General features: G+C 43.5%; 2 protein-coding genes across 13 annotated transcripts in view; one reads left to right on the top strand and one right to left on the bottom strand.

The window, feature by feature from the left end:
• On the top strand, positions 1-23,870 carry zmynd11 (zinc finger, MYND-type containing 11). 8 transcript variants are annotated; one of them, XR_004616804.1, is made up of 17 exons: positions 1-556; positions 3,131-3,266; positions 5,425-5,608; positions 6,877-6,903; positions 11,001-11,162; positions 11,805-11,882; positions 12,096-12,188; positions 13,025-13,112; positions 13,193-13,248; positions 13,356-13,433; positions 13,742-13,860; positions 14,016-14,406; positions 15,203-15,304; positions 15,568-15,846; positions 15,948-16,133; positions 16,637-16,853; positions 23,813-23,870. XR_004616804.1 is itself a non-coding variant. In XM_034614219.1 (16 exons), the coding sequence occupies exons 2-16, from the start codon at positions 3,136-3,138 to the stop codon at positions 16,757-16,759; spliced, it is 2,097 nt and encodes a 698-aa protein (XP_034470110.1). In that variant the 5' UTR covers positions 1-556; positions 3,131-3,135; the 3' UTR covers positions 16,760-17,730. The 8 variants fall into 8 exon arrangements, 7 of the variants coding, with proteins under 7 accessions (XP_034470110.1, XP_034470113.1, XP_034470112.1 ...); XM_034614219.1 differs by lacking the exon at positions 23,813-23,870 and having other exon boundaries at positions 16,637-17,730; XM_034614222.1 differs by lacking the exon at positions 23,813-23,870 and having other exon boundaries at positions 15,203-15,277; positions 16,637-17,730.
• LOC117778518 (disco-interacting protein 2 homolog C) overlaps positions 21,902-23,951 on the bottom strand; it is a 109,108-nt gene continuing 107,058 nt past the window's right edge. For 2 of the 5 annotated variants that reach the window (XM_034614175.1, XM_034614174.1), the window contains exons 37-39: positions 23,689-23,812; positions 22,952-23,474; positions 21,902-22,918 (exon numbers count right to left, since the gene is read on the bottom strand). In XM_034614175.1, coding sequence (XP_034470066.1) covers positions 23,222-23,474; positions 23,689-23,812 — 377 coding nt within the window. In that variant the 3' untranslated portion in view covers positions 21,902-22,918; positions 22,952-23,221. Of the gene's footprint in view, positions 22,919-22,951; positions 23,475-23,688; positions 23,813-23,951 lie in introns of those variants that run through there. The other 3 variants (XM_034614177.1, XM_034614178.1, XM_034614176.1) reach the window with 2 other exon arrangements.

Here is a 23,951-nt window from a genome sequence, read left to right on the forward strand (position 1 = left end):
GGTCGGAAAGGACCGCGGTTTAACGGAACGTGGCATTTCTACAAGGGGGCCGGGCGGAGAAACTGTGGAGGCTCCCAACCCCACATCTGCATCCACACGCCTCCCTCCGGAGAAACTGCGGAGAATCTCCGGAGTCCAGTGCATGTCCGAAAGCCGCAATATTGTCAGAAGGATGTTCGGTGGAGGTCTTGCCCCGGGGCCCTCCTTGGTGGCTCATCCGCCCATGCACAGTGCCACTTCCCACATAACCAGCAAATCGGCCTGTGACGTGTAGAATCGGCGGCGTGGCCACGGTTGCTGAGTGCCGGGCTGTCGGCTGCTGCGAGTCGGACTCCCCCGCTGGAGCTCTCCCTGTGGCTCGGCTCGGTCGGGTGTGTTTACCTCCCAGCCGCTGCTGTCCTGTGGCCGGCTGCCACACACACACACACACACACACACGCACACACTCCGCCTTCCGCAGCCTCAACGAGCCCGAGAAACACCGATGTAAGCGGCCTCGCCTCTCGTCCTTCGCGGGTTCCCTGCAGCGCCGTGTGTTGGTGACCCCGTGGCCGAGGTGGGTTCGACTTCTCTCCGTTATCCTATTGTACCGCTCACGAGCTCCGGCGGGCTAGCTAGCACAGCAACTACGGGCGCTAGCACCGTTAGCCTAGCCTGCCCTAGCTTATCCCGTGATGGAGGACCGTGAACATGGCGCCCTCCAAAACAAACGAGCAGGTAGCCAGTTAGCCGGGGGTGGGGGGGTGTCGGTCCCTCGTGGCGGCGGGCAGAGCCTCGCGCGTGCTCACGATACTAACGCGTCGCCGCGATTGTGGTTCTTGTTTGTGTTCGCTGTCAAGTTGGCGAAGTTGTCCGGTCCGCCAGCGAAGGCTAGCGACGTAACAGCCTGCTAGCATCGCTCACTCGAATGGACGCACCGCGACAGCCTGCGTGCCAGTCGCCCATTAACGCCCAGTGCGTGTTCTTGGTTTTGTGTTATAATTAAACATACGTACACATCACGTACTGTCCGGTGTAAGTTGCACAGGGACGGACAACCCCCCCCCCTTCGTCTGGTCACGCTTTGGATGTTAGCTAGCCTGCTAGTCGGTAGCTACATGGCGCTAGTCCCCCGGCAGAGCCCGTGGCCCTCCTCGACTGTCTCTTTGTCACCAGTTGTGTCTCGTGTGTCATTTAAGTCACAGATTGGTTGTGGAGTTGTGTGTCACATGGTGGAAACGCGGGGTGTCCTTCACCTGGGACCCCTCGATCGTTGGGTCTCATCCCACCCGTGTCGGGCGGGCGGCTACCAGCGGGCTAACGGTGGATGGCAGACGGGCTTTTGGAGGTTTCTTCGTGACACCCTAACTGTCACAGTTGTTTAAATCGGCATTCAAACCGGGGGGGGGGGGGGGGGTGAGGTTGTTGCTGTGTGTTCGATGCTCCGGGGAGCTGTCACGGTGCGCGAGGAGTCCACGGCAGCGCGGTTTAGTCGCTTTGTTTACGTTGGGAGCCATGAAAGCTCAGCGTGTCTTAATTGACCTCCCGTGTCGCGCACCTTCCCTAATTGAGTGGGGAGCACGCTGGCTGCTGCAGAGCCGGTGCTGCTGTCATCGTGTGGTGTGGCGGGCCTGGCACCGTGACACTGGGGGCCCTCCTCCTCCCCCCCCACACACCTGCTACAGGCGAGACAGAAGAGGGGACTGTAATCCAATGCAATTTGTTGTGTACATGGGCAAATCACAGAATTCATAATCTCAGGACTCTGCTGCCAGGGGACAAGGTGATCTCTTTAAAATCTGTGGACACTGTCCGGAGGGGCTGCATTTGAAGAGGCAACTGTCTTAAAAATGAAAGTTCACTCATTATCTACTCTACCACTATGCCGATGGAAGTGTTCGAGTCCACAAAACACTTTGGGAGTTTCAGGGGTAAACAGCCTTAGAGCAGAATCCAATACAATTGAAGCAACTGGCGACGACGTCTTCAAACGTAAAAAAAAACCACAACGAAAAAACCACCAAATGCCTCCATACTGCTCCTGTGGTGTCATCCAAGTGTCCGTAAGCCCCGACATCCGAATACAACTCAAAACAGCATCATTTACGCCGTGTTCTTAGCCTAAATGTCCGCTGGGATTCTCCCCCAGAGCCGCTCACAAGCCCTCGCCCAAGGGTGGCATCCCTACTTCCGGTAGCATCGCTGCAGTTACTGCTGAGTATCGCTGATGTCGTCACGTGCACCTTGGAAGAGAGCATATAGGCGTGTGCGGTGTGTGTGCATGGACGTGAACGCGGCTCCAGAGGAGGATAACAGCGGACATTTAGATTAATAAACGACGCCGTTCCGAGTCGTACTTGAATGTGGGAGCCTGCGGACACTTGGATGACACCACAGGAGCAGTTTGGAGACATGTTGGGGTTTTTCCTGTTGTTTTCACATCTGAAGAAGACCCTAACAATAACCCTAAGCCAATACAATTGACTTCAATTGTATTGGATTCTGCTGCAACACTGTTTACCCCTGAGACTACAAAAGTGTTTTGTGGACTCAAACACTTCACTCCCCCCCCCCTATCGACATAGTGCTGAGTAGAACCATCCCTTTAAGAATCCTCCACTCTGACCAGTGGAGTTGTGCCTGTTGGCTGTGACTGAACACATGCTGTGTGTTTCTGTTTCATTTGCATTCATTCTTGGCGAATTTGCTCCCAGGGTCAAATGCGTCACGTGTTATTCTTTTTTTTTTTCCCACCCTAAATCACAGTTCATATGCTCATGAGAAAAGTGTGAAGACGAACATCTTCCCTCGACATCTCGTCATCTGCCTCTTCGACCGCAAAGTGCACGAAAGCCGAGCATAATCCGGCGAATAAAAATGCCCTAAGCATTCTTATGGTTTGTGATTGGCTGCGATGTATGAAAGCGACATCTTAAGTTTCAAGGATGTTTAAGAAGAGGACTGCGTAAAATTGTATTTCAAGATATTCAAACACTGAGTAGTGTGGATGGCAGGCGTAAACATACCCGCAGTGATGTGTTTTAAAACTAAAATGGAGTAGTGTAGATGTCAGCTTTTTGTATTTGTATTCATGAGAAGAAAAAAAAAACATGTAACTGCTGATTAAAATGTTGTCTTTGTTTCCCCACAGTCGTCATGAATAAGGAAATTATGTCACGTGTGGTGAAGAAGAGGCAGGCAGACCCCAAGGTGGTCCAGTATGTGTGGGCGGCCATTGAGGTCATCCGCAACCAGAAACAAATCGCAAATATGGACAGGATCTCCAAGTAAGTTCACAGCATATAATGCCAGTATGATTTATATGTATATTCACAGCACACTGTTTAATGACTCTTTAAAGGGTTGGTTCACACTAATTCTAAAAAAATTGTTTATAATGCATTCTTGGCACTCATTTTGTCTGCTGAGATAAAAAAAACAAAAGCTGTATCCTGAGTTTTATTTAACCAGCCTAGAACGAATGAGGTGATTGGGATTTTGTTGCTGCAAAACCACTTAATGCATTTTGTTGTACATCTAGTGACAGGAAGGGTGGATAGTAGCTTGGTAATTAAGGTTTGTGGTACCTTTTTAATTTCAATAACCCACCAACCTTTCATCCATAAAACTGGTCTTTGAGCCTGTTAAAGTAGACGACTGTCCCGAACCGCTTCCTAGTCACATGTTTCAGGTGATAACCTGAGGAGAGAAAATGGCTTCACACATAAACATGCCTTTACATGGACTGACTGTATATAGACATAGCTGGCTGCTTTAATAATTTACCTAATTTATCACAATGCAGATCATGGAAAAAATGTTTTACTTCAAAATTCAATATATCATAGACTGTAAGTAAAGATGGATGACGCCGTTTGGTCCCTGTCACATGTGCCAACATGGAGGAGACATAGCATCTGCAGCAGGTCGGGTTCATGACGGATTATGATTTGATCCGTGGAGAGAATCTCACATTGTTCAAACTATGCAAATTGTTGACAAATCATCTGCGGCAGACCTCACTGCTCACTCATTCCTTTCATTTGGCGGATGGAGCAGATTCTAAAGGAAACACTTGGCACATCTCGTACGATGAGTTGGCGAGCACCTTGGGAGCTGGTGCCTTGCCAAATGAAAACTGACAAGCGGCCGTTGTCGTGGCAACAGAAAGCAGCGACATGCAACGGGTGGCGTTCTCTCTCTCCGTAGCACCTCAGCCCCGTCCTGTTCCAGTGTAGCTTAATTTCACCAACAGGCTCGGTGGCTAAGAGGGTTGTTGAGTTTGCTTCTGTAGAAACAGAGTGAGGCTGAGGTGAATAATTAACCGTCCCCTCTTGGAGGTAAATGTGATTTACTCATACAGGGAGGCCACAGCAGTCAGACGACTTGAAACCAATTATATAATCATTTAAAAAGCTAATTGTTGTAAGATACCTCTTAAGCTATATGCATGCGACCTGTGCCGATGAAGACGAGAAACCAGACAAATCTTTACCACAGAGAACTCCTAACTGGAAATTACATGTACATTTTCATTCATTGAAAAACAGCTATTAAAACATAAAGTAATTACTTTCAACCCTACGTATTTGCGTATGTTAAAAGAAGTTTGTAATTTTCATCGTTTATGAACACCACAATAATATGAACCTGAGGGGAGAACAGATGAGGTTGATAGTGAAAGCCAGTTAAACTTAGATTTTCGTGTAACTTTTACTCCAGAAAGGACTAGAAGATATACACAGAAATCATATTTCCAAGTTAATGTTGTGTTCGTAATGTGAGACTGGTATGGCAACTCTGGTTTCTTCATTTTCGAACCTCCTGTCTGACTTGGTACTCAGAGCCGCCGTCGGGCTAAATTAGTGACTCAGGAGTAAATACAGACTCACCTGACTCAGTGACATGGTCTGTTCGTTGGCTGTCTGGCACAGTAGAGGACACATGACCTTGCCTAGTGAGGTTCACTGCCAGTCAGCAGGCAGTTGGGGGGGGGGAATCCAGTGAGCCATTATTATAATCCCACTTGCTCCCACACTGAGAAATGTAGGTGCATGAGAGATGATGATAAAAACTTTCTTTGATTGCTTTGATATTTTCAAACACCACATGTATCCCTGATCACTGTTTTTGGGAGAGAAACACATATGCTCTGTCCCAAATTGGGAAACTTAAATTATACCAATATACAGTATCTCGTATTCGCTGTCAGCAGGATTAGGAAAAAAACTACTGAAGGAATTTCCACAATACTTGTCGGAAAGATGGGGAATGGGCCAAGAAAGATTTTTGGGATCTTTGGACATTTTCACAGATTTCTTAAGTCTCACCTTACTTAGAAACAACCTTTCAAACTGCTGCACTCATACAAGCGATGAGTTTCTGGGTTTGGGCACAGCTGTTGCCACTAATTGTTACCTTCCTTCTCCACTCTCACCTGTGCAGGTACCTGAGTCGTGTTTTTAGTATGCACCCTAAGGAGACTGCCAGACAGCTGAGCCTGGCTGTTAAGGACGGCCTGGTGGTGGAGACCCTCACGGTCGGCTGCAAGGGCTCAAAGGCCGGCATTGAGCAGGAAGGATACTGGCTACCGGGGGAGGAAATGTCGAGTCCATTCCCAATGAATCAGGTTATTAACACGAGCAACAACGAACACTCAATCTGAAACACATAGAAAGAATGCATGTGTCACTGCAGTTTATAGTTAAGTTATAGTTTTTATTTAGTATTTTACCAACAGATTTAGTTTTTTCCTCGGTTTAGTTTCCAAGAAAAAAAAAAAAGCCAATCAGCAGAGATAGAAAAGTCCACGGAAAGGTTGTTTAAGTATTGACTGTAAATAAAGATGGACGACATGACAGCTCCTCAAAATTTAAATTAATGCAATTTTTTCCTCACCTTTTTGGTTTTAATTAGTTATTTGTCGCTACACCTTTTTTACGGTGGGAGAAAGTGGAGACATGTCGTCCATCTTTATTTATTGTCTATGGGCAAATTATGAACTTTCCTTTTTAAATTAATTATTACTTCTGGGTGCATATCACTTTATTTTCCAATAGTGTGTATTTTGTTTTAGCTCTCTGCAGTGTTGTGTTATTAATGCTGTTCTCTTTTCTTGTGTAGTCCTTGTTTTTATTTATCATGTTAGTAATGAGGAACTGTTCAGAGTCTCTAGCATCTGTAACGTGACGAGCACTCTGTGTGCCAGTGCCAGTAACATGTATTCGTGGCTGCTTTAGGCTACATCCATGCTAACACATTTTAGTTTTACAACAGCCTTTTAAAACTAAAATCCTCCAGACGAGTGTTTTTGGTCTGTATAGTCGTCCGTAAGAACACAGCTGAAAACTCAATACAATCACATGACCGCTTGCATACACTGGGCATGTGCATGCTGGCGTAAACAGGAAGCAGATTGTTTATTTGCATTTGGTTTTCTTAGCTGGAAAAATAGTACGAACGAGGAACAACGGTGAAAAGTACGAGCAGGGATTTCTGTTGTGTAAGCGTTTCTAAACTTGTAGAACTCCGGTGTAGTGTGGACAGCAGGTGTAACCATAGCAACAGTGATGCGTTTTTTTAAAACTAAAATGTAGTAGTGTGGATGTAGCCTCAACCCCAGTGCTTTTGACACCAGGGCACTAACATGCTGGCATATGGTGTTATGTTTTATCCATTAAACTAGAGAGACATTAGTGAGAAATATAATGCTGGTAGAGTTAACATTCATTTTGTAAGTCTAACATGAACTACTCAGGCCCTTTTTAAAACAATGGTTCCAGTCCATATTGAAAGGAGATAAGGAAGTCATGGTCTCTGAGGACTGTTGTCCAGCGGAGCTCGGTTCATTTTAGCAGCAGGACTGTTAAACACTACTCTCTGAATCACTTTCAATCACAGGAGCCGAAAGCCGAGGGAAGCAAGGTAAGGGCTGCATTGTTATTTCTTAAGTCAGCGTTTGTTCTTCATTTGATCCCTTCATTCTTTCCTCCCTCCTCTCGACTAACATCATTCTGTGAGAAAGCGGTTCTGCCACATGCAGTGCAGACAGGGATTTGAGTGAATCTTCTTATGCAGACTCCTGAAGTTAAACAGCATACAGTATGTTCTGGCTAGTGTAAAGGTTGTGGGCTGTTTACAATGAAATGATAAGCCTTCTGGGCCAGTAGTGAGAAAAATCCTCATCTTGTACTGTGGAGGTGAAAACGTATCAGGTTTCATTTTGCAGAATGGCTCTGCATGCTGGCCTACACTTCAGTTATGCTGTAAGAAGCTTCACGAAAGTCCATCGCAGCGCTGCGTCTATGTGGCCAAGTTTTCTTGCGGAAGTGATAAGTGATGAAAGTAATGAAAGTCCTCGCTACTTCCATACAGATTTGCTGTTACTTGATTTGCAAAACTCAAAGTCTAACCCGGTACCTGTATCCGCTACCTGGCATATTTAAAACGCTGCCAACCCGAGTGGAACTAGCAACAGTAAATTATAGTATGAACAGTAATCAGAGTATGCTTGATTGAATCATATTCTACTGAGAGACAACAAGCAATGCTAGCATAGTCGCGGTTGGTAGCGAGCATCTGTGCGTTTGTAGTATTTTGGTCTTGTAGTTCTCTTCAGAAGGGGGGGGGGGGTGTGCTGCTGTGATCTTAACCTCTGTCTGGCATGCTTCTGCATTTTCAATCATTGATGGAGGGTGGAGGTGGGCGGAGGTAGTTGTACTTTGTGTGGTTGTGCTCTTTTAGTTTTCCCCGTGCCTGCTGCTTAGTAACACAGCCGACTGTTTTCTTTTTTGTGTTGTGGTTTTTTTTTTTTTAGCAGTCACTCAGTGGGGAGACTAGAATAAAGCAGTTGTTAGATGGAGGCTAACTCTCCCTCCGCAGGTGCCTGGATTCAGTTCAACTGGCATGTGCTGCGTCCTTGAGTTGATCTCAGGAATATTTGATCCTCAAACAGTTAACCGGGGCGTTTGCTCACCCATCATGAAGTTTAAAATGCCTCAAGCCAGATTGGATTAAATCCAGTTTTGTCCCAAATTAAATTATTACGTTGCCTGTGAATTCATACCCTAAATTCATATTTTTCTTTTTACATAAATAGGTTGGTAAACCAATTTAAATCTGGGCACTTGTGATGCATGAAAATTAACATGATTTGAGGTGTTTTTGCACTTCGACAGTAGTGAGTGTAAAAGACAGTCTAACTAATTTACTAACTCATTTAACCCATTTCACACTCTCCTCTGTGACGTTGTTTTTGAAACTTCATCGATTTCTCTGCGAGCTTCTAAATGGATTGTGACGTCAGCGGAGTAGGATCGAGTGCAGGGTTTAACATCTAAAGCATTTTAGACACTTAAGGAGAGATGCTGGTTCACGCTGTGTTGAGCAAGTGTAACGTGAATCATGCTTCAGGATCTGGGTGGTGTGAGCGATTATGAGACAATATCATAATGTGCTGTTGTGTATTCCTTTTAACGTCTGAGGAAATGTTGAAAAACACTGAGCTTAATTAGTTGAAATTTGAGAATGAGAATGGTTGTGTGTGTGTGCGCAATGTGTACACGCACAAATTCAGCAAATTGAAACAAGCCGAAGTAAAGTGTAATATAAAATATGCAAAAGAGAATTCATAATAACAGCGTAGCATGAGTTTTAAGGATACATCAGACTACAAGTGAAGCAGTGTGTTTGCTTCAGAGTTGTTTTGTGTAGGTCGATAGAAGGCACATGATGGTCGGACTCGCTCGGCTCCCCCCCCCCCGGTCACAAGTCACAAAGACTGTTTTTGAATCTGCGAGCTTCAGTCTTTTTGTGGCTGGTTTCGTACTCAAACATCATGTTGCTGTAACGATGTGTGTCCACGCTGTTGTGGAAACTTGCTTTGCTGAAAGCAGACGCGGTGTCCTGGGCTCAGAGGGCTCCAGCCTTTTGAAGTCAGCCACTTGTCTTTCACAACAGTGAAGCGGCCCTCGACACTCGGCAGAACACAAGGACCGTCTCTGTAATGTCAAGTGTTTGCGTGGGTGCAGAGTCTATTACACTCTGAAAAGTACAGAAGTCATCTGAGGCATCTGTGGACGGAATTTAATTTATGCCCCTGGTAAATTGTCCTTCTTCTCTTTGGTTCGTTTGGGGATATGTGAACACAGATGTTCTACTGTATTCACACTCTTTGTCCCGAAATGAACCTAGAGAGTGAGAATGTGATCTGACCACGGCCACTCCCACGTAGCGTGTGGTACTTTGCATTACAGGAATGCAAACACGCAGTGTGAGTTAGGCTCATGGGTTAAGGCCAAGTTCTGTTTGCAGAGTAGCTCCAACTACTAAGAATTGATCTGAATGAGGTACAGTCGAGGCTTTCCTGACGACCTCGCTGAAAACAAAAGCCCCTTGTTGGTTCACTTGGAGTAAAAAATGTGTTCTGCTGAAAAAGCTAAGATACGATAATTTGTTTATTTAATTTTGGTATTCCAGCATCAAATGGAGAATGAATACAGGCAGAATCAAAGAATAGAATAAAAATGGAATGCAATAAAAAGGAACTATATCAGGAAATTATACAACAATTAAATACTGAAATATGAATGATTGAACAGTACATAGTACAGTGCATTAAAGCATTGACTAAGTAGTTAGATGCAGAAAATACAGGTCACTGGCTGCTCAGCGTGATGAGTCTGTGGTGTCCAGTGCTGTCGGACACTGATGGCAGTTTCCACAACTAGGAGCCGCTTCAACGACAGTTTGCTTTAAATTGTGCATGTCAGAAGCGTTAATCTTCAAATAAATAAAGTGTGTAAGGTCTTCATGAGATGATATAGACATAGATGCAACGATAACTGTATTTGCAAAATAAACTGCGATAAGAATTTTATCTCCAGAATGCGCTGATAATTACCTACCCTGGTCACAATTGTGCAAGAACAAAGTTTAGGAGTGCACGTTCTGTTCAAAGATGATCGTAGCGTCCTCAAGCTACGGCACTTAACCACATGGAGAAAGGATCAAGGACCAAAGTTCTGCTCTCTTCTGGCCACGACTCCTCTCCCCCGCTGAGTCGGTCCAGACTGTGAGTGGGAGGAGTTGGACTCTTGACAGGTTGATAAGTAGAAGGAGTTTTAGTGGTGCGTGCTTTCCGTCTCTGTGCTGTTTACTTGAATATACGCTGCAGAGAGCGAGACCTAAAACAGGACCACTGCCACATGTTTGTGTTGGTATTATTTATAAAAAGGCATTGGCCGCTCACCCACAAAGACGAGTACTTTATATTAACTTTAACTACGTTACTTCTGTAATAGTATACAACAATACACGATAGGCCAGTGAGAGCTGGGTGTCACTGGACATTTCAATCAGGTATTCAGTGCCAGTTTTTACTTTCAATGCTTCAGACACATTTGTGGTCTCTACCAAAAGTACCCAGGTTTGATACTATTAGTCAGTCAAATCCCCATTTTTCTTTGAGACGCATTTTTCCCAGTGTATTGACCCAGAAGAACACACATTTTTATTCATGGTTTAAATCATTATCTCCACCCTGGAAGTTGGTTGGTTTGCTTGTTTGTCAACAGGATTATGCAAAAATGACAGAGTTGATTTCCATGAAACATCTGGATCAGGGGGCAGATCCTGGATTTCTTTTCTCACTTTCTTTAACATTGTGAGATTAGAGCGTTTACTGACATTTTCACTGATTCCCAATGTAATTCATGGATCTTGATTTTTAAAAAGTCAGACATGTTGACTGATAGTTTGTGAAGTGTTGGTGCAACTTGATTGATCTGTTGGACCTTGGTGGAGTTATGACCTCTACTCTCCGTTGTTGAGTTGAGCAAGGAACCCAACACCTTCAGGGACAAACTGGTCCCTGACACTTCCTCTGTGCCCGGACACTAAATCTGAGAGCTAGGTTTAATCGAGGATGGCAGACAGAAAATATTGTTTCCTCCCCTGCTGTGGTTGGCAGGTTGGAGGGGGGGGGTCACCCAAACTTGTGCTGTGCTGTCTCTTCCCTGCAGGACTGGGAGGCAGAAAGCCACGACTGGTACTGCTTCGAGTGTCACCTACCGGGCGACATCCTCACGTGCGACAACTGCTTCCGAGTCTACCATCTCAAGTGTCTGTCGGACGAGTGCAAGCCCAGAGATGGAGGATCGCACTGGCAGTGCGTCGCCTGCAGGGTAGGTGGTCAAACTGGAAAGTGTATTCCCTCTTAATGCTCCATTATGCCTATTGATTTAATGACTAATGGTTTTGTGAAAAAAAGGACATTTTGGAGTATAAAGGTTAGAGTTGGGTTTAGTATGAGAGGATTCACACAAGTTGATGTTATAAGAAATAAGCATCGTAAGTGAGATGTGAAATAGGGTTGGAACCTTTCCCCAAAACAAGTTTGAACTAATCTGGCATGACAGTTGTTGGAGTGTCCATTCCAGACGGCTTTGATTGCTTGTGTCCAACATTTCCTTTAAACAAGAATGAGACAGGGCATGAAGTCGTCACGCTGATAACAAGCGCCCTCTGCTGGATTACGAGGCTAACTACTTTTCATTTTACTTCCCCACTTAAAGCTTTTGGTGCTTTAATGACATTATAAACTGACTCTTGTGTCTTAAGCTAATCTACCTGTTAGCAGACGACTTCTGTACCCGTACTTAACCCTTTGATTTATATTTTTGGTACTTTTGAGGACACTCCGTTCCTGTAATGGGACATAAGAAATGTTTATTATATTGTAAGTGTGTCTGTGTATCTGATTATTTGGCTTATAAGGTCAGGTCAGAAGTGGCATGATTCTAAACTTCCCTCCTTCCTTCCTGCAGGGCAGTAAAAAGAAGAACCTGAACAAACAGGACATGTGTAAATACCTGCGTTTTATCGTCCAGCGTATGAAGGAGAGGGTGAGAACAAACATTTATTTCTACCCCCCTTCAACCTCCTCCCTGTGACTGATATATTGTAGTGACTCAGTTATTCAAATATATGATATATCATATCCGGGGGGAGTAAAACAGGTTTTATGTCATATGTACCACTGCAACTTTACTTTATGACAAAATATCCTCGAATTTGAGAGACTTGAACCAAGGAATATTCATTCGTCTACATTGCAGGCAGTGGACCTGAACAAGAAAGGCAAAGACATTAAACATCCCATGTACAGACGGCTGATCCACACTGCACTGGACGTCTCCAACATCCAAGAGGTAACAGCCAAGTGTCCCCTCTTGAAGCTCCGCCCTCTCATTTGAGGGGCTTAAAGTTTTATTTTTATTTATTTATTTTTTTACTGTTTTCATATTTATTGATTCATTTATTTTTATTTAATTTATTTTTTATCATAAACAAATTCCCTCAGCCTTTCAGACAATTCCCCATATTTACTTTAGAAAACATAACTTTATATTACACCAATCGTAACGCCTCAAAATATTCTCAAACTGTGTGTGGTTGTGTGGTTATTTGTGTGTGGGTGTGTGTGGGCGGGCCGGGGCGTATGAGGGCACACAAGTTCAAATCTGGCTTTGTGTCCAAATGCTACCAAAATACTTGAAGTCATAGACTGTATATAAAGATAGACAATATAATGGCTCTCCAAAAGTGAGGCCAACACGTCCTGATCGCCCCCCCCTGGTGGCTGGCTGCAATATAGGTCATAAACCCGCCTCTTCTGTGTTTTGGATGGGACGGGGATCGAACTAAAAATCTCCATCCCCTCATCACTACTACACAGACTCCAAATGACGTCAGCGGTGCCAGATGGCAGCGTTCGTACCCTGGATATTTTGTCTCCATTTCTGGATAGTGGGAGGAAGTGGAGACGCGTCGTCCATCTTTATTTACAGTCTATGCTTGAAGTTCTTTCCCTAATACAAGACTGTTACCCTCTGCAGATCAGGTAAATTAAGTACTTGGTCACAATTTGGGTAAATGCGGGAATAAAGTAGTCGCCCTTTACTGGACAAAACAAACTCAGCATGAGCTAAGATCTCTGTTTATCACTTGATCTCCTCATGGGTCTGTCGGTTTGTCTCTCTTTCAGAACCTGTCTGAGGGAAAGTATAAGAACTTTGATGAGTTCAAAGCAGACGCTCAGCTGATTGTTCACAACACTTCCATCTTGTATGGAGGTGAGTCAAAGTTGTGCAGGTGACATGATGTTTTTTTCCCGTGTGACTTAATTATTAAGGGTGTGTTTTCTTGTATGCAGTTCACAGCGACCAGGCAGAGATCGCACGGTTGCTCTTCAGCGACACATGTCACGAGGTACCAGCGTCTCATTGGTTTTATCACAGCAGTGACATTAAGTTTCTGAGTTGATGACTTATTTTTTATGTGTCCATATTATATCCCCCCCTCTTTTACTCTTCCAGTTGAACGAGTTGTTGTTGTGTAAGAACTGCTTCTACCTGTCGAACGCCCGGCCCGACAACTGGTTCTGTTACCCCTGTGTGAGTAAAGGCCCGCTGCAACAGGATGTTTCATCTCAATGTCTTATTGTTGTTTTCTAGAACAACAGGTGCATGGAAGCAGTTGTAAGATGCAATTGGAGTATTGGAGTATTAACTTGTACAACTAACCCTGTGAAAATAGTTTTAAATATAAAGGTTTATATACATAAAGAATGCATCAAGAATCTGGTAATAATAAATGTAATAGTTGGCACGAGAAACAAGTCTGATATAGTTTTCTTGTTAGAAATCTAACAGGTTTCTGTGTGTGTGTGTGTGTGTGTTTTGTTTGTGTGTTACCTTGGCAGAGCCCCAGTCATGACCTGGTCTGGGCGAAGATGAAGGGTTTTGGCTACTGGCCGGCCAAAGTACTGCAGCGGGAGGACAACCAGGTGGACGTGCGCTTCTTCGGACACCAGCACCAGAGGTCAGCCCATGTGGAAGACATCACAGTACACAGCATCACTTTTCTGATTCGTTGGTCCAACAGTTCCAGTCCAGTCAGCAGGACTGACGCACATTTTAAAGTGTTGCAGTGCTGCTCTGCAAAGCGGATACTTGTATTATCCTTGTCTTCTGCAGAGCCTGGATTCCTGCAGACAACATACAGGACATCAAGGTGAGTGTCCAGCAGCTGCAGGTGAAGCGCAGCAATGGTTGGAAGAAGGCGTGCGAGGAGCTTGAGGTTTACCAGCGTTTCCTGAGGGAGGGACGCTACTGGAAAACAAAGATGGAGGAAAGCAGCCTGCCACACCAGCCCCATCAACAGAGCCAGCAGCAGCAGCAGCTGCAGGAAGAGGAGGAGGAGGAGGAGGACGAGGTGGAGGTGGAGGAGGACGAGGAGGAGGGCGGCGGTGGTGGCGGCGGTGGTGGCGGCGGCGGCGGTGGCGGCGCCGCGAGGTCCGACAGACTGGAGCGGACAGACGAAGCCGAGTCGAGCATCTCCTCCACGAGCAACGAGCAGGTCCGACATGTGAGTACGGTCATGAGGATTTCACTTGAAACACAACGAAGATAAAGTTCCCAGTTGATGTGGTGGTTTACACTTGTACCCTCTAGTGCCATCTGGTGACCAAACTGCCACATTGTCAGAGTAACATTTACTCCCTTCATTTCCTTCAATTAATAGATTAGTATTAATAGATTTAAATATTAACAGGGGTCTAAGGACACGCCCATACATCTTAATCAATATCTCAGCGATGATTCAACCTGCAGACAGTTCAGCTGTTGTCAGTATCTGTAGAGTCTCGCCTCTTGTTTGAATCTGTCCTCAAGATCTTGCATCACTCAAAACGAGCCTATGAAGAGAGGGCGGCACAAGCCTTCGCACCTTTAGGAGATTGGTTTGTCCACCTGCCGTTTGTGTGATACCAACCAATGAACACTCAGGAAAGCACTTACCCATCGCCTTGGAAACACTTTGTGAAATAACACCTAAGAGAACAGTAAAGTTTTGGCGAGTAGCGACGACGAGGACGTTGTCGTGATGCTCGTTTTTTATTTGAACACGTGCCATCAAGCTTGATCTTTAACATGAAGTCATTATTCTGCTCCCGTTTGCCGAAGTCCATCTGATATTTGGTGAAAGTAGAGTGACACACAACACGTCTACCATTTAACGTGTATTCCATTACTTTTGTGAAGCGAAGAACCGAACCAATGTGAAGCAGCGACACCATGAGTCAAAGTGGATGTTCACAAGAGTTTTGAGGAATTTAGGGACAAATTATTATTAAAATTTGACCTTTTTTCTTCCTCTCCTCCAGCTCAAAAGCAGTCAGGAGCCAAAGGCGAAGAAAAGTCGTCGGTCTCAAATGGTTGAGCCCAAAGAGGAAGCCAGTGTAAGTTTGTTTGTCAACAATCCAACGGTAAATATTTAGGTCACAGGCTGTTTTCATTGGTCATCATTTGTTCGTTAGTTAGTTAACAGGACTGCTCAAAAAGTACTGAACTGATTTTAATGACATTTTGTGGCGGGGTGTTCTCTCCGAGTGCTTGTAGTTCTTTATCGTGTAGAGGCACCGAAGCCAATATTAGCTTGTTATAAATGTGATATTTCATTGTATCATCCTTTCTAAGACACTTAGAAGTTTTGGGTTTGTCACTCTCTCTCTCGTACCCGCTCCTCCAGGACCCGGAGCCCGAGATGGAGGCAGTGAGCTCCAGCCAGGAGATTCCCGTGTCCTCAGCGCCGCAGCAGCCTGAGAAGCTGTCGGTGTCGACGCAGACCAAGAAGGCCAGCGGAGGGTCGCCGCGCACGCTGCACCGCGGCACCCAGACCAACAGCGACGGCGCCTGCCAGAACATGTGCCACGAGAAATACACCAAGGTCTTCAACGACGTCAAAGAGATGATGAAGGCAGACAACAAGAGGGAAACGGAGAGGGTCGTCCGAGAAGCGCTGGAAAAGGTGCGTTTGCATTTACTGATAAACTTGATACTGCGGTGCTCGGCCCTGTGAGGGTTTGGAACCTGCCTCAGATAAAAACCCAGCGTGTCCTGTGGCTTCAGCTCCGAGCAGAGATGGAAGAGGAGAAGCGTCAGGCGGTGACGAAGGCGGTGGCCGGATCTCAAGCGGAGATGGAGAGGAAGTGTAAGCAGGTGAAGGAGAAGTGTAAAGAGGAGCTGGTGGAGGAGGTGAAGAAGCTGGTGGCCCAACACAAACAGCTCATCTCCCAGACCAAGAAGAAACAGTGGGTGAGTTCTGCAACGAAAACACACGCGTCAACATTGTCCTCGACTTTATAAAACCTGAGGCACTTAACAGAATAGATAGTATTACCTGAATGACCTCTTCATTCAGTTCAGTCGTCTGTAGCTGCTTTCCGACTGGACTCCAGATAATCTCCTGAAATTAGTTAATCAGTCAGTTGCTGCGGACATTCTCCGGAGTTTCCAGTCCCTTAGTAAAACCTCCGCAGAATGTCTGAGTGAGAACACAGCAGGAGATGATCTGGAGGATTCTCCACAAGCGAGTGGGCGCGTTGATATCAAGTGAGACACGCTAATCTGAATAAAAACATAAAGACAATACACGTGGAGGATGAGGTAGATTCTTCTGTTCCTGTGACCTCGTCCGACTGGAGAATCTCCTGCTGTGTTTTTTCACGTGTGAAAGTTAAACTCAATGGACAAGAAATAACAAACTTTACTCGCATGTTGTCGCTGAAGTGGTGACCACGCTGGTTTGTCGTCCGCAGTGTTATAACTGTGAGGAGGAGGCCATGTACCACTGCTGCTGGAACACCTCGTACTGCTCCATCAAGTGTCAGCAGGAGCACTGGCACGCCGACCACAAACGAACCTGCCGCCGGAAGAGATGAGCGATGAAGCCCCGCCCTCTCTGACCCCTGCACAGCTCGCCAATGGCTCTCGCCCTCTCCGTCGCCTGTCAGTCAGTGTCTACAACACACACACCCACACACACCCCCCCCCCACCCTCCTTCCTGCTTCTCTACTTGCCTTCCTGAAAACTTTGTGGACCCGAATCTCTGCTTGGGACGAGCGATTGGTTCTGTTTCTGTTATTTAATGTACCCATTGTATTGATTTCTCTTCTCGTGAACAGATCGTTGGAGAGTTCGGCTCAAACGAGTCCTGGTCTGACTTTTATGTTTCTTTTGAGTTTTTATTCTTTTCCTTTACTGAAGTGCTAATTTTGAGCTTGTGTCAGAGAATGTGTTATTTAAGTGTGTAGTAACAGATGAGCATTAACAGAAGACATTTTATTACCTGAATTTTTTAAAAGAGTCATTTTTCTTACTGTAAATGCAACAAATACACACTGTCGAAACCCCCCCCCCCCCCCCCCCCACTGTAAGTACTACCGCTGCATTGACCGAGCTCTGCTTTCATAGAGAAAACTTCCTGAAAAACTACAAAAAACTGCATAAGGTGTCGACGTGTGGATGCTCACTCTGTTTTTCTTTTCACGAGGCGCTTGTGGTGAATAGCACCTTTTATCATTTCTACCTAAAATCAAGGCTTATTGGGAACAGGGTCATGAGTTCGGCTTTAAAAGACGCCAGCAAAAAATATCTTCCATGTATTATTATTGATATTATAATTAATATTATGCAATTTTTCCTTCTTTTTTTAACAGACACATTTTAATGAGTCAGGTATTAAAATTAAATGTGAAAAATCCTTTTTTTCGCTGCTCTAAATTGGGAAAATGTAGAACAATCTTTCTTGAGCTGGATCTTAGAGAGGTTCCATGATTTGACCGTTTTTCCACATACTTTTTTGCACATTTCATTTTGTTGACAGCCCAAATATGTGTAACCCCCCCCCCCCCCCCCCCCCCCCCCCCCCCCCCAGAAAAACCAGAAGATCTGGTGAGTCCTCCCGTCCCGGCTTTGCTTTGTATATTATTCCGAGCGTCGTAAGTGTAATTTTTATAATATGATATACACTCGAAATGCATCTTTTCCTTTTTTTTAATCTGACGTGTAAGTAAAGCTCCGAGACTCTTTCACTGCTCGTGCTGTCGTTGGTGGTCAGTGCCTGTTTCTCATCTTCATGCATGTTGATAGTTCCATCGTCTTTTTTTCATTCATCGCGGTAAAAGAAAACAAATAAAAAATTAAGAAGACGGATGGACCAATATAAAACATTATGCAAATGTGAATGATCAAATCAATCTTTTCTATTCTTCTCCCTGAGATGGAGGTCGATTGTTTATACCTTTGGTGCTTGGATTTTTTTTTTCCTTCCTCAATGCGGCAATAAAATTGCCAGGTTTTGATTTTTAGAAGTGTGACACTTTTAAAGTTTGACTGTTTCCTCAGTTATGAAGATTGACTGAACGGAGGAAAAATAATAATTCAGCTTCTCTGTACAGATCCTTTTCTTTTTCTAAACCCGCTTTGGTTTGTGCTGCTGGTGACGTGTGGAGAATAAAGCACCGTACATGTTCACATAGTGGGCAGAACCAGGCTTTTATTTCTGTTTTGTCACATTGGTTGTGTGGTAAATGAAAAGTGAACTCTGAGTTAAGGTGGTATACTTGTGCCGTGTGCCCATTCTATAGCACATGCTAACTGTACGTTATGAACTATATATTGATGTTGCTTTTCATTCTGTACCAACAGGAAATCAAAATGCTCAATAAAAACTAAACGAAGGCAAAACACCATGAGCCTCCTGCGGGAACATGTTTGAGTTTCTTACTTCAGCTTCCTGCGTCTGGGTTTCCCTGATTATACCACATAAAGGTAAAAAGACAAACTTTCCGCGTTGGGAGATTGGAATCCTGGTTTCACAGATGCAGAAAGTTAAAGTCCAGACTTTTTAAGCAGAGTCAAAAGTGGAATTAGAGCAGCGCCGGTGATGCTGTGTCGCCTGTGGGTCGCCCCGGCTCTGAAATTCAGAAGAAAGGGTTTGATATCAAAGTAAGAGAATATTGAATTATGGGCTGCGTGGCGACGATGGACAATTGACAAGTCCAGCCGCCATCTCAGTTACACAGCTTTGATTATGGGATATTTCTAGCGGCAGATTTCGTATTTCTGGAGGCCGAAGGTGCGTGTGGAGTGTTGGGTTGAATAAACGACGACGTGTGTGTTGAAAACAGACACACAACCAACCGCAGTGTTGTCGCAACAGCGCGACTCACGTGATGCATTTTTGTATTAAAGTGCGGACAACAGTGAAGCCCTGATAAGATTCTGCAGGTTTTGGAAACAGAACTCTTTAAAGTATTGGAGCGAACAATGTGATTATTATCGTTGCTCCCCTGTCGGAGAATTTACTGTCACGACGCCTGATTTCTAAACCTGGTCTTTTGTTTTGAAATTCGTTCGAGCGCAGCACTCTAACATGTCAGCCGTCGTCGTGCCGTTCTGCCACCGTTTCACTTTTCTGAACGTTTTCTTCATCTCATGTTTTATCACAGTTCTCCTCCGAGTTTCGGCATCAAACGTTTTCTTTTCGTCATCATTGCACTACATGTAAATAAAATGTCTCCGTCACATGATATGTACATTGTAAATGAATTCACAAATATTGGATTTCAGCTGTTCTCTTCTGGATGACTGTTAGTTTTAGTTTTGTACAATGTACAACCGTAATCATGAGCTGTGTGTCATTTTCAGCATGTCTGTGTTTCAGTTTCTCTTTTTGTTATTATTTCAAACACCGTGAACCACACTGCACCTTCAACGTATCCCAGTGATTCAATGTGTTGGTTTTTAACATACTGTTGAAAACCAACTCATAAGTGCATGACACATTTTACGTGACGCTGCGAAGCCGCTTCTCTTTTACTGTTTTTATATTCGTCCATCCAGCCGTAAAGATTTCAGTGAATTTAGTTTGTTTTCCGCTATGTGGAAAAGAAAATTGATGTCATTCCAGTTTGTATCTCTGGTTTTTAAACTGCATGAGTAAAGGTGTGTATCTGTGGCCCCTTATTCTGTTTTCCCTCGTGTGAAGAAGAGATTTTTGCACTTCCTCAGAGTAATGCAATATGACAATGATGTTTTTTTTCATTTTTTTGGGAAATTCACTTAAGCTAAATCACATTTTCAAATCGGTTTCAGCTTGAAACTTCAGCAAATCAATGACACGGTCGACCAGACCCAGACTTTTCACTGTTTCTATTCCCTCAGTACGTGATACGGTGTGAGTACTATATGAAATCCTGCTTATACCTACAGAGTATAGTTACTTTTAACTGGAATAATTCTAGTTAAAACTTGGTTTGTCCTCATCTCCTGGAGATCATGTTCTTCTGTTCTGTCCATATGTAAACTATTAATCGTGGCTTAACATTTTCTATGCTCCTGATATTTCTTTTTTGATGCTGTAGCCAGCAATATGTATATAAATATATTCTATGTGCTAACATGGAGGAAATAAATGTATCAAAAATGTCTCTTTTTGATGTTTTTCTGTAAAAATGATTTCTCTGAAAAAGCTTAAACATGATTCTTGCTGTTTTCTGTCTCGGCTTAAAAAAACATGGTATAGTAAGAAAAACGTCATAGTATAGAATAGCATAACAATATCATAGTAAGGCATACAAATATATATATATATATTAATAAAGTCATAGTATAGCAAGATATTAAAGAGTAAGACATTCAAATCTCAAATACCGTACAGTAAGATGTTCAAATGTCAAAATGCCTTAGTATTGTATCATAGGAAATCATAAAAAAAAAAAATTCAGAAAATGTAAAGTGTAAAATGTCATAGTAAGACAAATGCCAAATGTGAGTAATATATAAAAGCCTCATAGTAGAATGGCATTAAAATAAAAAATGTTAAGTTTTGAAGAAAATCACAAGTTTGTACAGTAAGACATAAATGTTCTAAAATACACATTGTACCCATGAAAAAATTAAGTACTAAGGTATTAAAATCTCCAAAAAGTATATGAAAAATATAGTAAATTAAAAATGCCAAAGTAATTGTATCTTAAGAAATACAAATATATTAAGGCATAAAAATATCTAAAAGCCTCATTTATGTCAAGTTGTCATATAGTAATAAATAAAGTGAACAGTAATCAAAGACCTGAAATTGTTATGAAATGTAATAACCGTATAAAAAGTCACTGTCATAGTGAGACAAAGTACAACATATATTTTGAATAAGATTTAAGGAAATCTCACGCTATAAAAAATGATTGGCATTGCATATCAAAGCATAATGTTATATTATAGAAATTCCACAAACCAGATTTTTTTTACTTAAATAAAATTGAGATTGAAAAACAGCAACACCGTGAGGCGTATTATTATTACAACTGGAAATAAGACGAACACGTTTATTGTCAAAATTGTTGAAATATTTATTTGATTGAAAGACGTCTGTCAACTCAAATAAGACATTTTTAAAACCTTTTAAAAAAAAACATGTCACCGATTAAAGGATAAAAACAAAACGTTGAAGAAAGTGCTTTTTCTTAAAAAAAAAAATCCTGATGTTGAAACTTGAACATTCTCTTGAATCCTCCGACCTTTGACCTCTGGGGTCGAACTCCTTCGCTTCCTGTTTCGTTCAGTCTGTTCCTGGTGTGACGTCGCTGTAATGAGCCCTGACCGATCCGTCCACGTAAAAAATATGACGGACGTCTGACTCTGATATTTACAGTCGTAGCAGCTGTTCCACTTCCTGCCATGTCGGGGGGGGATTCACGTTTTCCTGCCGGAGGAGTTTCAGTCCCATGATGACGGAGAAATTACAACTTGTCTCGTCGTGATTCACTTTCCTGTTCGTCACATTTTAAAGATCAGTTTGTTCCCTAATGAATGTTTATCTGAAGAGTTCTGACCCAAAGTGAAACGTGTGTATAATACACAAGATGATAATTTAATAATCTTACCAGGAGGATGTTGTTGTAAGTCTCCCTGGTCGCCAGTAATATCCTATATGTACGCATATCATTTTTAGCTTCTTCAAATTATTCCCATCAATTGTTCTCTAAATTCAAAAATATGTATTTCGTGCCTTTTTTTAAACTTTGTTTTTCCCTGAAAACAAATTAATTTCCTTCCACATAAAACATTTTACAATTTAGATTTTTTAAAAACACATTTAAAATCGTTCATTTACCAACAAGCAGGATTTTTTTCAAGGTTCCTCTTGCTGCGTTTCAGCCCGTTACTGCCTCCTGCTGTTGAAAAGTAGAATTGCATGAAGTGCTTCAGCCTTCATGTTGTGAATCCAATAAAAATACAGATCGATTACAAATTTAAAGACGTTAAATTTCAAGGAGAGACGACTTTGGTTCAGAACTCTTCACGGGAATGAAACTTTTCTTTCGGCTGACTCAAACATTTCAGACCAACATGCAGATAAAAAGTGTGAAGCTGCTTCTGTCCGAAATGAATGAATTTGAATTTTATCTATAATCATATATTTCTATTTTCCATAAAATGCTTAATGTGAGTGTGTTTCACTCATGATAATACAAGGTTTTTTTTATATTAGCAAATATTCAAGAGCAAAACATTCTTGAACGTCTCGTCATATACTTCTAAAAGAGACAAAATAAATTAAATCAGTTTCTTTTTGTACATACTTACATGATATGAATTTATGTGTTGTTTCGCTTCAGTCGAAGCCGGTTCGTACGGAAAAATAAACGGCGTTGAAGGCTGCAGCCGTTAGTTTATGAAAGTTAGCAAACTGATTTCCTGCTGAAACGGTTCAGGAAATAATTATGACTTAAAAAAACGTAACACTTACAAAAAAGAGGAGAGAAATAAAACAAGCCAACATGACACAAACTGTTAGTACCTCATTGATTCACGCCCTCGGACCCTCGTATCAAAACATATCTCTCACTTTCTAATGGTTGACACCGTAAAAACGTAAAACATCATTTTTGCCACAGTTTCCTTTGTTTGTTTTTTTTTTTGTAAATATGTTTTTCGAAAAATAGCCTAAAATTTAGAAACAAACAAAGAAAAGTTGTCGTGTAGTTTTAAAAGCCAGAATCTTTGCTACGTTAACGATTGTCCTCGTCTGCATCTCGTCGCGCGGCCGTGGGACCAAACGAGCGACGGCTCTCCAGCCCTGGAAGGTGTTGGCTGCTTTTCTTCTCAGTGCAAACCTCACTTCTTCCAACCTGAACCTGAACCCTAATATTACCACTTGAGACATAAGCTGGGATAACGTGTTGCCTGAGAGACAAAGTTTGGGGCAAAAAAAACAGCTATTTCCTCCCCTTACACCAGAAACTCCGGTTCCTATCCGTTCTTCAGGTGCAGACAATCTTTGCATCTTAACAAATAATCCTTCGTCCACGTCCGCATCGGCCACCAGGGGGAGTCGCTACATGTTGTAAGCCACATAGATGGGGTCCAGCTGGTCGGCCAGGAAGCCGTCGCGCAGGTGCATGCGCTGCTTCTCGCCGCGGGAGTTGATGGGGATGACGCCGATGTCGACCACCACCACCACGCCCACGATCAGGTAGTGCTCCTCCAGCACCACGTTGGTGACCAGGGGGACCAGGTCCAGCGCCTCCTGCTCCGAGCCGTCCAGCTCCACCACCACCACCAGCAGGTTGGTCCACGTGAACACGGCGCTGGAGGCACAGAGGACGAAAACACGAGCACTAACACTTGTGATCGAGGGATTCATTTTACGAGTATTTTCATTATGGATTAATCTTGCAATGGTTTCAGCTCCCTGTCTCTTTAAGACCCCCCTCCTCATAAAGCCCAGCCTGCTCTGATTGGCCAGCTGACCCACTCTGTCGTGGTGTGCACTGTGATGTCATGTGAAAACACATTACTCACCATTCTGTGATGCTCTTGTGCGTCCTGATGACGGAGGTCTCGATGTCGATGGGGTGGTAACGCATCCCTCTCAGCTCCATGGCTTCTTCTAAAGCACCGACCACGTACAGGGCATCATGACGCTCTACACACACACACACACACACACACACACACACACACACACACACACACACACACACACACACACACACACACACACACACACACACACACACACACACACACACACACACACACACACACAATTGCAGATCAAACCA

Source organism: Hippoglossus hippoglossus, chromosome 17 (genome assembly GCF_009819705.1).
Source record: "Hippoglossus hippoglossus isolate fHipHip1 chromosome 17, fHipHip1.pri, whole genome shotgun sequence".
NCBI lineage: Eukaryota > Metazoa > Chordata > Actinopteri > Pleuronectiformes > Pleuronectidae > Hippoglossus > Hippoglossus hippoglossus.

Bases quoted from the DNA above. Each gene is read 5' to 3' on its own strand.
- zmynd11 (XM_034614219.1), top strand. From the start codon at position 3,136: ATGAATAAGGAAATTATGTCACGTGTGGTGAAGAAGAGGCAGGCAGAC. The intron at 12,189-13,024 runs GTAACAGCCAAG...TCTCTCTTTCAG, and splicing joins ACGTCTCCAACATCCAAGAG to AACCTGTCTGAGGGAAAGTA. The intron at 13,249-13,355 runs GTACCAGCGTCT...TTACTCTTCCAG, and splicing joins TCAGCGACACATGTCACGAG to TTGAACGAGTTGTTGTTGTG.